Source organism: Puntigrus tetrazona, chromosome 3, assembly GCF_018831695.1.
Source record: "Puntigrus tetrazona isolate hp1 chromosome 3, ASM1883169v1, whole genome shotgun sequence".
Classification (NCBI taxonomy): domain Eukaryota; kingdom Metazoa; phylum Chordata; class Actinopteri; order Cypriniformes; family Cyprinidae; genus Puntigrus; species Puntigrus tetrazona.
The window spans coordinates 1,925,382-1,942,667 of record NC_056701.1 but is presented as its reverse complement, the minus strand read 5'-3'; the positions used below and the strand labels follow the sequence as shown (position 1 = coordinate 1,942,667).

General features: G+C 41.5%; 1 protein-coding gene across 1 annotated transcript; it reads right to left on the bottom strand.

Moving 5' to 3' along the window:
- Nucleotides 1–874: 874 nt before the first annotated feature.
- On the bottom strand, nucleotides 875–16,921 carry LOC122333258. The gene is given in 21 exon segments (XM_043230813.1): nucleotides 875–961; nucleotides 963–994; nucleotides 1,073–1,175; nucleotides 1,419–1,541; nucleotides 1,543–1,582; nucleotides 1,787–2,032; nucleotides 2,165–2,322; nucleotides 3,023–3,207; nucleotides 3,291–3,410; nucleotides 4,138–4,215; nucleotides 4,303–4,688; nucleotides 4,776–4,797; nucleotides 4,910–5,287; nucleotides 5,436–5,507; nucleotides 5,588–5,974; nucleotides 12,247–12,624; nucleotides 12,786–12,857; nucleotides 12,955–13,341; nucleotides 14,448–14,852; nucleotides 16,618–16,697; nucleotides 16,791–16,921. Coding segments are annotated over 20 exon segments (3,702 nt in total). The 5' UTR covers nucleotides 16,661–16,697; nucleotides 16,791–16,921.
- Nucleotides 16,922–17,286: the final 365 nt, after the last annotated feature.

The following is a 17,286-nucleotide window of genomic DNA, read 5'->3' as shown; positions in this document are numbered from 1 at the left end:
TTCAAGACACACCTAAACCACATATCCTTTTTTTCTAAAAGGGACTTTCCAAAGGGTGATGTAATCTGTTGACAGTTTTTGTTTATATACGATATACAGATGTTTATAACCCAGAATATGATCTGGACCAGCAGCCTTTTCAAGCTTATTGTCACTATTGTCTGTGAAATGAGTTAAAAACAAAACAGCTCTAGTCAGTTGCGTCCACTTTGCGTATAGCGAGGATCAGCACTGATAGTGGAAATCGGTTGATTGGTGTGATCGGTAAAAAGGTCTGAAGTGACAAGGTGTAAACATATCCTCTTGTAACCGAGGGGCTATTTCCTCCTTTATGTTTTGAGGAGACATTAAATTTCTGCACCATCAGGATAATGAAAATAGTTCCTCCAAATATGCAAACTTAAGGTAAAAAGTACTAGGATCTAAAATGCTCCTTTGAGGAACTCCACAAGTAATAATATGCTTTATATGTTTACAGGGATGGGCGATTGTGTCTGTGACAATAAATTGCTGTACATAAAATAATTATCAAGACGGGTACCCACCATTATTTAAATACCCACTGTTAGTCTACACTTCCTTGAAATGCTACACAAACATAATAATTTTTAAAGCTTAGTGAACTGAAAATAACAAGTCTTTTAATGCATTACTTTAATTAACAAAGTCCATTCCAACATTCCAGTTCATCTCAAGTAAATTCAGATACAGTAGTATGCAATGATTAATAAAACTGATTAAACAACAATTCACTTATAATGCCACCTTTACAACTGTATAAAAGAAACATTTATAAACCCACAACCAGATTGACATCAGTGACAACTTAATTGCAATGGCATTAGATTATATGTATGTTAAATGATTCAGATTTTTATTCAAAGATGTTTTAAAAAAGAATCAAGACACTCATCATAAAGACAAACAACACCATCAGAGAAGCACTCAGAGAAGAAGCCTTGAGAGACCTTCACTTTGTCTTTGACCCACGTATCTGTGAACAGGGAATATAATGAAGTATGTAATGCATTCATGACAGAAATATTAACTTAAAATTAAATGAAATGTTTACCTGTGTTTCCTTCTGACAACATTAAAGGACCCATGGATATGGAAGAACTGTCATGAAAGTCCAGAGACCTGCGCTTTCTCCAGTGCTGCCCAGAGCTACAGTTCTGGAGAAGAAAGAAGTCCCTGTTCAATATAACTCAACCAAAATTTTTAAAAAGTGCACAAAGTCTCCAGAAGAGGACATTAAAAACAAGCATTCCTGACATTAAACCTTAACACTGTGGGCTATAGTAATGATGATATATCCCTACCAGTATTTAGATTATCGATCGGGTCAACAGGAGGTTGTCCGTGGCAGAATCTAAAACCTTTACATTTACATCAATATTGTAATCATCACATCTCACCACTGAGCAGTGATTGCTTGACAGAAGGCAAAGGTGAACAGCACAGTGCAGGTAAAGCTTAGTGGAGTTTGCAGTGAAGATGAACATCTTGAAGGAGAAACGGCTGGAGGTTGAGACGCTGCTTCTGGAGCAGCTCCACCGTGTCGTCATTTGGATTGGGACACCTGAGAATATGATAAATCAATGAATCTAATTATTTCATGCAAGACATTCTACACCAAAGTCGCCCTGTGCTTTAGTACAGAAATACTGAAAAGCAAAGTATCCTAATAAGGATATGTTTCATTTTTTAATCAGTTCAAAAGGTTTTTTTTTTTTATATTGTTTTACAGTGACTTAACACTTTTTGGAAAGGAGCATTTCTTTACTCTGTGACGATGAGATCCCAACGGAGACTGTAATCAGGATCATTCACCGGTGTAGCCCAGCAAGTGTCTATCACCAGAGCAAACTGCCGGCTGTCAACCCCCTCGGCACGAACTTCCACGTGCATCTCCTGGTTGAGCTCTGCATCTACACCACCAGTGAAGGGCCGGGTAAACTTATCATCCTGAAATGGAATCATCCGAACCCGATACGTGCCTTCACCCGCTGGAAGGCTCTTGTGCACAATGCTGTTAAAATGACGGTTAGCTCTATGTTAGCATTACCCTGTTTTATTAATTAGCTCTCACACACAAATCTTTATTCACTGAAAATTTTGGCTTGTTTATAATAGTACATTTGAAATGCCTATTGACTCTCACCTCTCTAGTGGGTTGATTTCCACATTCATGGAAAGTGTTTGTGTTTGAGGATAAGCACAGCTGAAAGAAAGCTTCAAAACCTTCACTCTGCTGATGAGGCCTTCTGACCTCGGTGTTCCCAAAATGAAGTTATCATAGATGAAGTGGGTGCCATTGGCCTGTGGACCGTAAATATATATGCAGTAACGACATAGGTACCACTTTATTTTTATGGTCCCTATTAAGTGTATTAGTAGAATATGATAAAGGAATGATCCATATTAAGGTGAAACCACTACATAACCCAATCAGTTGCATCAGTCAAGTAATTTTGAGTCAGCAATAAATGGTGGAGAATGCGGGCATGTGGTGGAGAATGCGGGCATGTGTTTTTTTTTATCATGAGCAACAGGTTATTTACACACATACAAAGTGGGCTGGTATATTTGTATAAGTGGTGCTCACAGCAGAGCCCAATAATTCAAGTGTAGCATAGCCATGGGCAAGGGTCTCCAACCCCTAGAGAGCCACCATCCTTCAGGCCTCAGCTCCAATCTCAACCAAATCAACCTAAACCAAATAATAAAGTTCAGGGCTTCTTGATGATTGCAGGCAGGTGTGATGGAGCAGGGTTAGAACTGAACTCTACAGGATTGGAGATGAGGGTTGGAGATCCCAAATGAGATCATATTAAATGAGGGGAATCTGGACATCAAGCTCCACACTGACTGGCTTTAATGCTTTGTTTTTGCAATGATTTGTTTTTGCAAAGGAAACAAAAAAAATAAAACACTGATATCCCTGAGGCCTTGATTCATCAGTGAGAGTTTGATCCACAATTTAAATGGTTTAATTGAATTACACATAAATTAATCTTACCACAAGGTTTGTTCCACAGATGTGCTCGTCGTTGTCAAAATGAAATTCCACTCTGCCATTCCTCACTGTTCCTCTGCAGCTGGGATCATTGAGATGTAAGATATCAGCCGAATAACCAGCCTCAAAGAGCTGACAGCGAGACACAGACATGGAGCCAGAGCTGCTTTCACAGGTTTCTGAGGAATCTGAAAGAAAGCATTACATTGCATTACAATATAAAATAATTGTAAAAAAACAAAAAGTAATTAAAATGTTACAAAATACTAACCAAAAAATTCAGATTGCTGTCCGTAATGGTTCGTGTTACACAAACAGCCATAAACACCATTTTTTTTCCCACAGTGTTCATCCTCAGAGCAGCTGAGTTCAGAACAGTGATCCATTTCACCTAGCAGGAGAAGTACAGATAAATTAAATGTAAGAAAAAAGAAAGAGAGACATAGTTAAATATTCTGAGGTCATTGTAGATCATTGCTCTAGATCCCTTAATGTATTTTATTCCCTAGTGAATTAGACATTGTTTCTTGGATTTCAATGTTGTTCAAATGATTATCCATCCACCTGACCAATAGAATTACTCTAGTGCAACTCGTACAGTACTTATTACTAGGAAGCAGCTATGGTACCATTGCTAAAATATTGTTTATAGTGTCATCGTTTCAAGGTGTTCTCCTTCAGCCACTGTCTTTGTACATCTTTGTACATCAATACATCTTTGTTTTTGATTATTTGCAAAGGTTTTTCAAGTTTGAGTAATAATATGTCTTCTATTGAAATACAGAACACCTAAACGATTTTAAGGTGATTGTTTATTTTTATACTAACGCATATGTATTTTGACAAAGAAGAATGCATTAAGGCTTTAAGTATTATAAGCAGCTTGCTAGTTATCGCTGCTCTTATCCATGCTAGGCCGAACTAGCTACATTACCCAAAACCTAAATATAGCAAGTTAAACTGTATGCTACTTGGCATTCATCTTTTACATCAGTGGTTTTCACAGAAATTACGAGTGATATGAATTGATGTACAGAATAATATTGAGAGTTTGTGTAATTATAATGCATGTCCAAAAAGATGGTCATGAGAGTTGATGAAGTAAGAGAATACTTTACTAGTGGTTGGAGTAATGAATGCTGTTGTTGCTGGTGTTGATGTTGTTGTTGAAGAGGCTGCATTAAGCCTTGTGACATCTGATATCAGGAACAATCATTTTTATCAATAAAATGTTTAAATAAAATGAAGGTAAATAACTGAAATACACATTAGTAAATGCTCACCTGTGCAGTAAGCTCCACAGAATATTGGGTTGACAAACTCATAAACATAGTAATTTCCTGGACAGGCTTTGACTTGTATAGGGAGAGATCTGTAAGTACAGCAGCCAGTCCATCCGGAGCCACAGACCTGACGGGTCACCACTCCATCTTCCAGCCGCGGATGAGAGCCGTTGAGCCACATTGACATGTAAGTGCCACACATGTATTGATTAACGCATGATTCTGGCATCTGGGCACTCTGATCATTGTAGAACAGCCTGTACCAGCCCTCCTGGAAGCTGTCACACTTAAGATTGTTACCACTGTAAGAATTGTTTGTTGCTCTCCAAGCCTCATTCAGACTGTTATAGTTGTAGCATGGGTCAACACTTGGGGGGTGAAACGTACTTTTTAATGAAAAAATGAGAGAACATAGAAAGAAAATATTACATACAACTGATTAATTTTTTCAAGATAATAATAATGTGAAAAACAATAAAGCCATGTTCACTGAAACTATAAAGATAGCGATATTAGTGTCCACACTATTAAATTATATTTCTGTTTATATTTCTGCTTTAAATTCTAATTTCAATTCTAAATTTAAGTAATAGAAAAATGATTGTACCTGCACAATATGTAGGAGCTGGGATTGAAAGAGAAGGTCTGGTAAGTTTGTATACAAAATAGTTCCCAGGACAAGCTTTGACTTGGATTGGGCTGGATCTGTAATAACTGCACTGCTCATTATGAGAGCCGTTAACGTCACGAGTAACAACTCCATCTTCTAGTCGAGGATGAGATCCAGCAAGCCACAGAGCACTATAACCTCCACATGTTGAGTAAGATACACACCATTCAGGCATCTGCGCACTGAGTCCATTAATAAAGAGTCGATACCAGCCATCCCAGTTTACATCTGTGTCATCGTAACTGTATCCATATCGATACCTGATGTTTCTCCAGTAGTCATTGAGTGTGGTGTAATTCATGCATGGGTCAAAATCTAAAAGTGAGAGATGACAAGATCAAAACAAACAGGGCATTTTTAATGAGGATATTCTTGAATGCAAACCTGAACAGCTCAAGCATAAATATCATGAGAATTTTGTTGAAACAATATTTTCATTTACAAATACTTATAAACAACTTACTCAGAGTGTTGTTGATTCTAGTGGTTATAGCTGGACTTACAGTGGAAATTGGCTGCGAAATGGTGCTAATATCTGAAAAAGGATAATTCATGATTTGACTGAAACCACTTTAAGTAGTTGCAATGACTTCAAAAATGGTAAAAGCACCGTACTTGTACAGTATCCCGCACACCAATTGTTTGGCCTCACAAGTTCATAGACATAGTAATTTCCTGGACATGCTTTAACTCTGATTGGTCCTGTTTTGTATTCGCAGCACTGACTCCCATAATTCCCACAGATCTCTCTGACCACCACTCCATCCTGAATCCGAGGATGAGAACCGTTGAGCCACAGGCTCATCTGAGAGTTACATCTGTATGAGCTAACACAGGTCTCTGACAGCTGGATGTCCATTCCATAGTAGAAAAGCCGGTACCAGCCGTTCCAGGAGAAATAAATATCACAAATGTTATCTCCACTTTCATTGTTGGCTCTCCAGGGACGATCCAGAGACTTGTAGTTGTAGCAGGGATCACTGCTGATGCTTTGGAAAGCAACTGTCATGGAGTTTGCAAAAGTAATGTTAAAACATTGTCAGTACATTGAAGACAATTTACAAATAATTTACAATAAAGCCCTGTTCACACCAAAACTATAAAGATAATGATGTGTCCAAACCATCAATGATATCTTTTGTTTCTGTCTCTACAATTAACCATTTAGATGTGTTCCTAAAGTGACTCTATTACAGTTTCAGTGAAATTGTCACATCTTTGGACTTTTGTTATTGTTTCTGTCTCGTGCCATGTGTTCAGTGTAACCTACCTTTAGTTAATTGTCTATCGTCTTCAGCTGTGTGTGATTAATTTAGTGATTTACCCTGTGTACTTAAGTCCTGTCTTTCTGCCTGCCTGCCTGTCTGTAATTATATTGTTTATTTTCATCTCTAAATGTGGATTAAAACGCTTTATTTTCATTTATATTAGTCGTGTGCTCTCCTGCTTATCACACCCATGACAGAAATACACAACATGTGCTATTAATTTGTTAACATGATGGATTAGTTAAAAAATCAGTAGTGACATGGTTAAACATTTACCATTATAAAATCTGATCCATTCTCCAAACTGTTATCTCTGTATTGCGGCATATAGAATATATTCATATGCAATTGTTCATATGCTAATTCATATACAAACATTCAAAACAAAGCAGGAGTATAAAAATATAGTGAAACAAAATATTGCACTAAAATGCTAAAATTCACATTATTTAGTATAATGTCTAAAACTTGTAACACTGGGCAGTCTATTACGTTATGCAAGCAGGAGTGACCACAAACTTCATCAGTGAGCACTTCACGACAGACTGTACCAAACTGTTTCTATGTTTGGACTGAAAAAGTCTTATTTTGAAATGTGTGCGTCTCCCATTGCTTCTGTGTTCCCTTATTAACTCCTCCCCCTTGTTATATTGTGGTGTATTTAAAGTCTTGTTTGTGTCTCAGTCCGTGCTGAGAGCGAGGACTCTTTCAGAAATGACTCAAGGTCCAGCACATGCTTCCGTTGAGAATGCTCACGCAGAAGCGCATCGTGCGTACAACACCAGGATTGGTTTGCAGCAATATACCTGAAGGACACATATTTTCATGTCTCCATCCTTCCTTGCCACAAACTGTTTCTATGGTTCACGTTCAAAGGTCGAGCCTGGCAGTAAAAAGTCCTCCCCTTCGGGCTCTCCCTGTCTCTGCGGGTCTTTACTTTTAGGATCCTCCTAGGACACCCCTTGTGCCCTCATGGGATCTCTCGGTTGTCCTTCAGGCCTTCAGAGAGGTCCCTTTGAGCTCTTTTAGTTAGTCAAGCTGAAGTTCTTGTCTGTCCCTGGATATGTGCCTATGGTTCCTACCATTCCTTTCGCGATCAGGTGGTGAACCTGCAAGAACTGCCCACGGAGGAAGCAGATCCAGCCTTGGCGTTGCTGTGTCCCATCAGAGCTCTACGCATATATGGGGACCACAACCGGAGCTTTAAAAGCTACAAGCAGCTTTTTGTCTGCCATGGGGGTTAGCAGAAAGGGAAGGCTGTCTCCAAACAGAAGTTGGCCCACTGGATAGTGGATGCCATCACCCTGGTATACCAGGCACTAGGTGAACTGCGCCCCCTAGGAGTGAGATTGCATTCTACTCGGAGTGTCGCCTCCTCCTTTGTGTTGGTGCATGGTTCCTCCCTGGCAGACATTTGCATAGCTGTGTGCCGGGGCGAAACCAAACACCTTCACTAGGTACTACAGTCTTTGTGTAGAGCCAGTTTCTTCTTGTTGTTGGGTAATAGGTAATCAATGAGAAGAACTGGCCGGTATCACAATTGCTGCACCATTCCCCCTCACCCTGGGAGGCGAGCACTGTTTTTTTCCCTTCAGTAAGTTCTCCGGATGGCAAACCCTGGTAGGGCAGTCAGACTGGGCGGAGCAGTCTGATGCCAGGCCCAGTATTGGCACCGCTTCCCCCAATTCTGCTCATCCCCTGTACTGAGCTAGGTGCTCCATATATATTCTCCAGAGAGATCTTATATGTGTATTTTCCACGGCAAGGTTTCCTCTTGTGAACCCGTGTCTTCCCTTGGCAGAGTCCTCTGTCTGTCTCTGCTGTCAGTTGTTCCTCTCCAGCCTCGGACAGGACCTGCCACAGAGATAAGTTGTATGCTTACTGCCCTCCTCTGGGGTCAGTCACCCACCCTGTGTCAGGATGTGGTCTCTGTAGCGTTCTTCCAGGAAGTTCCCCTCCCCTATTTTTGTGCCAACAAATAGAAGAGATTAGCACCCTCTTTGAAGGTCGAAATCCCTTCTGTTAGAATTTCTAAATTCAGGAACAGCGGGTTGGCTACTCCAGTAGTCTTGGACTCACCTCTGGTCCCCCGTTGAGCACCTAGGTCAGCGTATTGCTCTGGGGCGATAAGAAGGTTAGAACCTTTGCATGGCTTAGTCTGGCACACGCTGCTTGCCAACTGTGGCAGTGTGATCAGGTAGTAACTAGTTCAGGTTGTGGAGTTTTCCAGTAGACCCCAGTCTGTCGTCACAACATAACTCGTAGTGACTGACAGACAGGTAACGTCTCGTTTACGTATGTAACCCTCGTTCCCTAATGGAGGGAATGGAGATGTTATGTCCCCTTCCCACAACCTCGAACCATCGCTGAGAGCTGAGACTTGGTTTCGGCTCCTCAGCAAATCTAATGATTGGTTACACCTGTAGCCTATTTATACCTGTGTGATGGGGAGGGGCTCAGTATCAAGATGGCGCCGTTGAGTTCGGCTGCCCGTCCACGACCGCCGGCAAAACTTTTTGTTTTTCTGTTAATTATTAGTATTTTGGATAGTCTGCGCGGTTTTCTTTATATAAGATGGCTATCACTAAATATGATCGAGCCACTCTTATATCTATTGGTGTACAATGCACCCAACTTTCGCCGTTTTTAAACCCGGACCCATGTTGGCGGCGAGATCCTGACGAAGACAAAAGGACGCGACCCGCACCGGCCGTCCACGAGGGAAACGAGCCGGCATCAGGAACAGGTTGAGGGCACGCTCACACCGCGCTCCCCTACCTAGTGTCCTGTTAGCCAACGTCCAGTCTCTGGAAAACAAGCTCGATGACCTCAGGGCAAGGATCAAGTTCCAGAGAGACATTCGGGACTGCAACCTCCTCTGCTTCACCGAGACATGGCTGAACCCAGCGGTACCGGACCACGCCATACAACCGGCTGAGTTTTTCTCTGTTTACCGCATGGACAGAACAATGGAGTCGGGGAAGACACGGGGAGGTGGAGTGTGTCTGATGGTCCGTTGTTCCTCTCTCACGCTCCTGCACACCAAACCTGGAACTTCTGACCATCAAATGTCGCCCTTTCTATCTTCCACGGGAATTCAGCTCGGTCATAGTCAGCGCCGTTTATATTCCACCTCAAGCGGACACGGACGCTGCAATATGGGATTTACACGACCACCTCACAACACACCAGTCACAGCACCGGGACGCCGCACTCATTGTGCTGGGGGATTTTAACAGTGCAAACCTCAAGCGCGCTCTGCCGAACTTTCACCAGCACATCACCTGCCCCACCAGGGGCAAAAGGACACTGGATCACTGCTACACACCCTTCAGAGACAGCTACAAGGCAAAATCATGCCCGCCGTTTGGTAAATCGGACCATGCCGCCATTTTCCTCGTACCTGTTTACAAACAGAGGCTGAAACAGGAAGCCCGGTACAGAGGGAGGTGTCACGCTGGACTGACCATTCGGTGGCCGCTCTGCAGGACGCTTTGGATGACGCAGACTGGGCCATGTTCATGTGTAGCTCCGAGGACGTCAACGTGTTCACGGAAACGGTGGTGGGATTCATCGGGAAACTAGCGGATGACACGGTAGAGAAAACCGTCATCAGGACGTTTCCCAACCAGAAGCCGTGGGTAGACAAAACTATCCGCGACTCTCTGAGATCCCGCTCCGCAGCCTATAATACGGGGATTGTCACCGGGGATATGTCTGAATACAAGGCTGCGTCGTACAGCGTGCGCAGAGCGGTAAAGGAGGCAAAGGGGCGCTACGGGAGGAAACTTGAGTCACAGTTTCAACACACTGACTCTAGGAGCCTTTGGCAGGGACTGAGAAACATCACGGACTATAAAACGCCAACCTCCAGAGTGGAGAGCGCGGATGCTTCTCTGGCAGACGAGCTAAACACCTTTTATGCTCGTTTCGAGGCTGCAGCTAATCCCGCTAGCGGCATGATGAACAGCATGCACGCCGAGAGAGCCGGAGAGGAAATCGCGTTCACCATTTCAGAGCACGACGTAAGGAGGGCATTCAGGAGAGTGAACACCAGGAAGGCCGCAGGACCTGACGGCATCACAGGTCGGGTTCTGAGAGCCTGTGCTGACCAGCTAGCACCGGTGTTCACTGAGATATTTAAGCTCTCCCTGAAACAGTCTGTAGTCCCCTCGTGTTTCAAAGAGTCCATCATTGTTCCTGTGCCGAAGAAACCTCAACCATCTTGCCTAAATGATTACCGCCCTGTAGCTCTGACGTCTGTAGTGATGAAGTGCTTCGAGAGACTCGTCAGAGACTTCATCACCTCATCACTACCGGACACACTGGACCCACTACAGTTTGCTTACCGCCAAAACCGGTCTACGGAGGATGCCATCACACACCTCCTCCACACAACCACAAGCCACCTGGATTTTAGGAAAGGGAACTATGTGAAAATGCTGTTAAGGGACTATAGTTCAGCGTTTAACACCATAGTTCCCTCCACGCTCACCTCGAAGTTGGAGGTCCTGGGACTCAGCCCATCCCTGCGTCACTGGATCACCAACTTCCTGACCGACAGACCACAAGCCGTACGGATGGGAAAACACACCTCATCCTCCCTCACTCTCAGCACTGGAGCCCCTCAGGGTTGTGTTCTGAGCCCCCTGCTGTACTCGCTGTACACACATGACTGTGTGGCCACTACAAACTCCACCACCATCATTAAATTTGCTGACGACACTGTCGTGGTGGGCCTGATCTCCAACAACGATGAGATGGCCTACCTTCAGGAGATCAACAACCTGGAGAGATGGTGTCAGGAGAACAATCTGCTCCTGAACGTCAGCAAAACAAAGGAGTTAATAGTGGACTTCAGCATGAAGCAGGTGCGCTCTTACCATCCCATCAAGATCGACGGGACCCCAGTGGAGAGAGTGGACAGTTACCGGTACCTGGGTGTTCACATCACGCAGGACCTGTCTTGGTCCTGTCACATCAACACCCTGGTGAAGAAGGCCCGGCAGCGTCTATACCATCTGAGGCGCTTAAGGGACTTCAGACTCCCATCTCAGGTGCTCAGGAACTTTTACACCTGCACCATCAAGAGTGTCCTGACAGGAAACATCACCTCCTGGTTTGGAAACAGCACCATGCAGGACAGGCGAGCCCTTCAGAAGGTGGTGTGGTCAGCTGAGCTCCCTGTGCTGCAGCACATCTACAACAAGCGGTGCTGTACCAGGGCCAGGAAGATCGTGGAAGACCTCAGCCATCCCAACAATGGACTCTTTTCTCTGCTGCGTTCAGGAAAGCGCTTTCGTTCCCTGAAGGCAAACACAGAGAGAATGAGGAGGAGCTTCTTCCCGCCGGCCATTCGGAGTCTGAACCAGAGAACACCCAGCACCTAATTACCGGGATTCCCATGTTCACCCCTCTTTCCCAGATACTCGCCACTTTGGACAATTGCACTAGCCACGTTGCACTGGACATTGCACAGCCACTTTTACATTTTACACTTTATATTTTATATTCTACACTTTATTTACACTTTATTCTTTATACTTTGCACACTTCTTTTTTATACATATTTTTATACATATTCTTTTATATTTTATATTTATATATATTTAAATTCTGTTTTCTTTTTGATGCTGGACGATTGTAAACAACATTTCACTGCATGTCGTACCATGTATGTATGTGTATGTGACAAATAAAATTTGAATTTTGAATTTGAATTTGAGGATTAGTTAACCACTTGCGTTTTCTCTTATCAGAGCTAATAAGGGCTCCAAACAAGACCCCAGTCTGTCGTCACAACATAACGTCTCCGTCCCTCCATCAGGGAACGAGGGTGACATAAATAACCAAGACGTTTCCTGTGCCTTCATCAGCACAGTTGCAGTGTGGACTCTGCTATTGTTCAATACTGAGAACAATTTTTAAATTTATCGTTATCATCCTTGGTGTGAATGCACAATAAGCATATAAATACAAGTTATAGAATATGGAAAATGATTGTACCTGCACAATATGTAGGAGCTGGGATTGAAAGAGAAGGTCTGGTAAGTTTGTATACAAAATAGTTCCCAGGACAAGCTTTGACTTGGATTGGGCTGGATCTGTAATAACTGCACTTCTCATTACGAGAGCCATAAACGTCACGAGTAACAACTCCATCTTCTACTCGAGGATGAGATCCAGCAAGCCACAGAGCACTATAACCTCCACATGTCGCATAAGACACACACCATTCATTCATCTGCGCACTGAGTCCATTAATAAAGAGTCGATACCAGCCATCCCAGTTTACATCTGTGTCATCGTAATTGTATCCATATCCATCCCTGACGTTTCTCCAGTAGTCATTGAGCCTGCTGTAATTCATGCATGGGTCAAAATCTAAAAGTGAGAGATGACAAGATCAAAACAAACAAGACATTTTTAACGAGAACGTTCTTGAGTGCAAACCTGAACAGCTCAAACATAAAGATCATGAGATTCCTAGACAATTCATACTTGACTGTGTATTAGAAATGCTACATGTTAAATGACAAACTTACTCAGAGAGTTGTCAATTCTAGTGGTTATAGCTGGACTTACAGTGGAAATTGGCTGAGAAATGGTGCTAATATCTGAAAAAGGATAATTCATGATTTGACTGACATCACTTTAAGTAGTTGCAATGACTTCAAAAACGGTAAAAAAATAAAAAAATAAATAAAAACGTACTTGTACAGTATCCCGCACACCAACTGTTTGGCCTCACAAGTTCATAGACATAGTAATTTCCTGGACATGCTTTAACTCTGATTGGTCCTGTTTTGTAATCACAGCATTGACTTCCAGAAGTCCCACAGACCTGTCTGACCACCACTCCATCCTGAATACGAGGATGAGAACCGTTGAGCCACAGAGTAATCTGAGAGTTACATCTGTATGAGCTAACACAGGTCTCTGACAGCTGGATGTCCATTCCATGGTAGAAAAGCCGGTACCAGCCGTTCCAGGAGAAATAAAGATCACAAATGTAATCTCCACTTTCATTGTTGGCTCTCCAGGGACGATCTAGAGACTTGTAGTTGTAGCAGGGATCACTGCTGATGGTTTGGAAAGCAACTGTCATGGAGTTTGCAAAAGTAATGTTAAATACAATTACAATGAAGAAAATTTAGAGTATTGTAAAAACACAAAATAATCAAGGTAATTTAGCAGTGTGTGGTCTGACCAAAACGACTCGAGTATATATTGAGGATGCGCCCTGGTCACATGCTGCTATGTGTCATCTGTGTCTGTTAATGGAAGAATATTCCTAACTATTTTGAAAAGGAAGTGCAGTCAGGGTGCTGTCAGGTACTCTCCGCTGTTTGTTTGCTTATGTATCTCAGTCAGTGCGAACAGTAAAGATCTTCAGGCAGGTTATGCTCTCTATCAAAAGGAAATTCTAAGCGGCCATGTATTTGTTTTAACCTTTTTTTTTAATCTGAGTTTAACAAATGAGTTGTTCTCTCAGTTACACAGCTGCACCAGTAGGTGGCAGTATAGCACTACTCATGGGGAGTTTTACACAGTATCAACCATACTTTACTGCCCTGTAGACAAGGGCCTTGTTCAATTTATGCAGCTCAATAGAATAGAATCCCAATAGAAACCTTTGCAGAAATTCTAATAGTTCTCATTAAAATACTGCTACGAACAATTTTAGCTTTTTCCATTAAAACCACTTTTTGTAGCGTATTTTGGGCGTTTTTCAATAGGACTTAACCTTTATTTTTTCTAGTTTAATTATAGTATTCCAATAAAATTACCATTGTATCTATTAAATCAATTACATTTGTATTGTGTTTTGGGCGGGTTCTATTGTTTTAAACTTATAAATGTTACAATAACATTAGTGATGTAAATATGATATAAATATGATAAATGAATGTGATCATTTTGCTGTTACATTATTACTGCTGCACGACTCCAGTTTCTCAAGTATTTGTGACACGCATCTTTGTATCTTTTTTTGGTAATAGATGTATATTAATAAACATTAATAAGCCTGTGTGTATAATTTAGTTCAGTGATGTTATGCAGTGTAGCCTTGTTAAAAATATAATGCCAAGAAGGTTGTTCACAGGTTGTTATAAAGTTGTTATAAATGTGAGCTCTTGACTGTTTAAAGATATAAAACGATCTAATTGATAGAGCATTGATTTTTCGTATTGACTTTAGTTCACCTGCGCAGTACACAGGCCTAGGGATCGATGCGTTGGGTTTGACAAGTTCATAGACGTAGTAATCTCCGGGACAAGCTTTGACTCGAATGGAGTTGGATTTGTAGCTGCCACAAGAGGAAGACGAGCCCTGCCAGGTTCCCAGCACTTCACGGGTCACCACTCCATCGGCCGGTCCGGGATGAGAACCATTGAGAAACAGTCCGGTTTCACCGGTGCACTGAGTGTTACTCACACACCACTCGGACACCTGAGCGCTGAGTCCTCTCAGATACAGCCGATACCAGCCCCTCCATTCAACAAGAGCGTCGTTACTCGAAGGCATGTAGTAGTTCGTCTGCATGTCTCTCCAGTATTCATCCAGAGTGGTGTAGTTACTGCAGGGATCAGAGCTGGAGGCTGTAGGACCTGAGGCCAAAAGATAACAACATTGTCCGTGTAACATTGGCAGATTGCAGCGAAAGAAGGTTCTTCATACAGTCCCCCCATAAAAACGAGCCATTTGTACATGTCTCATTGGCATCGATATTGAAAACTGGCGTCTCTCATCGTGTGTCATTTATGAACACACTGGTGTGTGCTAACATTTTACCATTTACTGCACGCTGTTATTTACCTGTAGGGTCCGGATGCTTAACTTGGAGGAAAGAGGTGGAGAAAAATGTGAGAAAGTCAAGACGGTGCTTTGATTGAACGGTTCTTTGTGGAAACCAAAATGGTTGTTCTTGCGGAAAAGCTGGATAAACTGACTGCAAACGTATCATCTGCACTCCTCTCTCCCTAATTAGTGAGCGTTTTCTGAGAAGCACACCTGAGAAGTTTTCTCCAGCGCAGAAAAGATTTATTGCACAAAGTCGCATATCGATAGAAATACTGTTGGTATAAAAACTTCAGCAAAGTGTTATAAATTCAAAAGCTTGTGACAAGAAGTGCATTGATCAGACACCTTTCTAGATAGTGCTTACACTAAAACAAAGTGTCGATCTGATCGTTCTCACAGGTTTTTTTTTAAGCACTAAAGCAGCTTTGAATAAAATAATCTGCATAATGCCTAAAACGTAAATGCTTAATACAATAAACTGAATATAAAATCCTTTCGAAAGCATTACATATTTATCTTTAAAAGTATTGCTGTAGATGTCATTCTAGTTAGCCTGCTGTTCCTCCTCTGTCCACCAGGAGAAGATAGGTCTCCTGTTCTTCTGTTAGCTGAGACTGAGGTGGGCGTTTCTGAATTCGGGGGTGTTTTCATACTGCTGGGTGTTTCTAAATCATGCAATCGCAATAATCGCCCTGACCTAACCATCTGGTAACTCCCATTACTCTCCTGCAGAGACCTCAAGTGCGTTCGGTGCTGCGGCGAGCTATCATCGAAGTATCGCGAGAGCGATCAAAACGAGCATTTAAAGCATCGGCTGTCGAACGCTCTCGCGAGACTTTGCTGTCACACACCGCTTCAAGTCAAACACACCTCTAGACAAGTTTCAGTCAGGACTTAACTCCACATATGTCATGTTTATCGTTATCATCTCATGTAATTGTATGCCGGATAGTAAAAGTGAAATAAATGACAAAACATAATAATGATAATTAATAACAGTAATAAAAATAGTATTCACTGTCAATTCTGAATAAGAATGTATAAGAGCAACTGTCGATTGAGAAATAAAATACAAAACTATATATATATATATATATATATATATATATATATATATATATATATATATATATATATATATATATATAAGGAGTTCATTTTATATATATTTATATATATTCATCTTACTATGATGAAAAGTTTGTACTAAAAGCAACAACAAAAATCTGTAGCTGGTTGCCTTAAACATTTCAGTTCTATCAACTTTTGATATTTTACAGCACTGAAAAATCATATTGAAAAGTTTGAGATTTTTGACTTTTCCCAACTTTTATGCAACACTTACTAAAAAATAAGAAAACCCAAAACCTCCTACAAAAATCTGCTCAAACTTTAGTTTCGGGTCTTTACAGTGTAAATGAATTTCTGCTTTAACTCGGTCTGCACCCTTAATGTATATCAGCCTGCTCTCCGAGAGGCTTTAATTCAGAAGAATAATAATGCAATACTGTCCATCGCTTCAATGACCTGCAGATCCTTTCTGACGAAAACGACCGAATCTGAAACACTCACCACGAATCAACAGCAGCAGCGACACAGAGATCAGAAACCTCATCCTGCACACAGTCTCTTCAGTCTCTCGCTGTATTACGCTGTTTATTGCAGGAGCAACACAAGTTAGGACATTTACATGTATTTATATGAAAATGAATGTAGTGATATTAAAATGAAATGAAGAGATGTACCTGAGCTGAGATGCTGCAGATTCGGTCTCTCTCTTCAGCAGCTGAATGCAGTGATGCTGAACTGAAACTTCTCATCAGCTTTATTAGAAGTGGGTGGACTGACATTTGAACTGGGAGCAGTCTCTAAACATCTTAAACCAGTTTGTGAACAAGATAAATGAAACGAAAGTTTTATACAATGAATGCTTTGGAACAATACAGACTGTTTCCAAGCGGCTTCTACTCAAAATGAAAGCGCTTCAGTCAAGGGCATAACTACAAAAGTGCATTTTCTTTCTGATCTGGCTCTCTAAATTTAATAACGTTTTGGGATAATACTCAACAATCAATAATACACTTAAAGTCTTTTGTAGTTTCCTCATTGCAGACACAATGAATGCAATAAATTCTCATTAATGTATTAAGAGCAAACAATTAACAATAGTATATATATATATATATATATATATATATATATATATATATATATATATATATATATATAGTTTTGATTTAA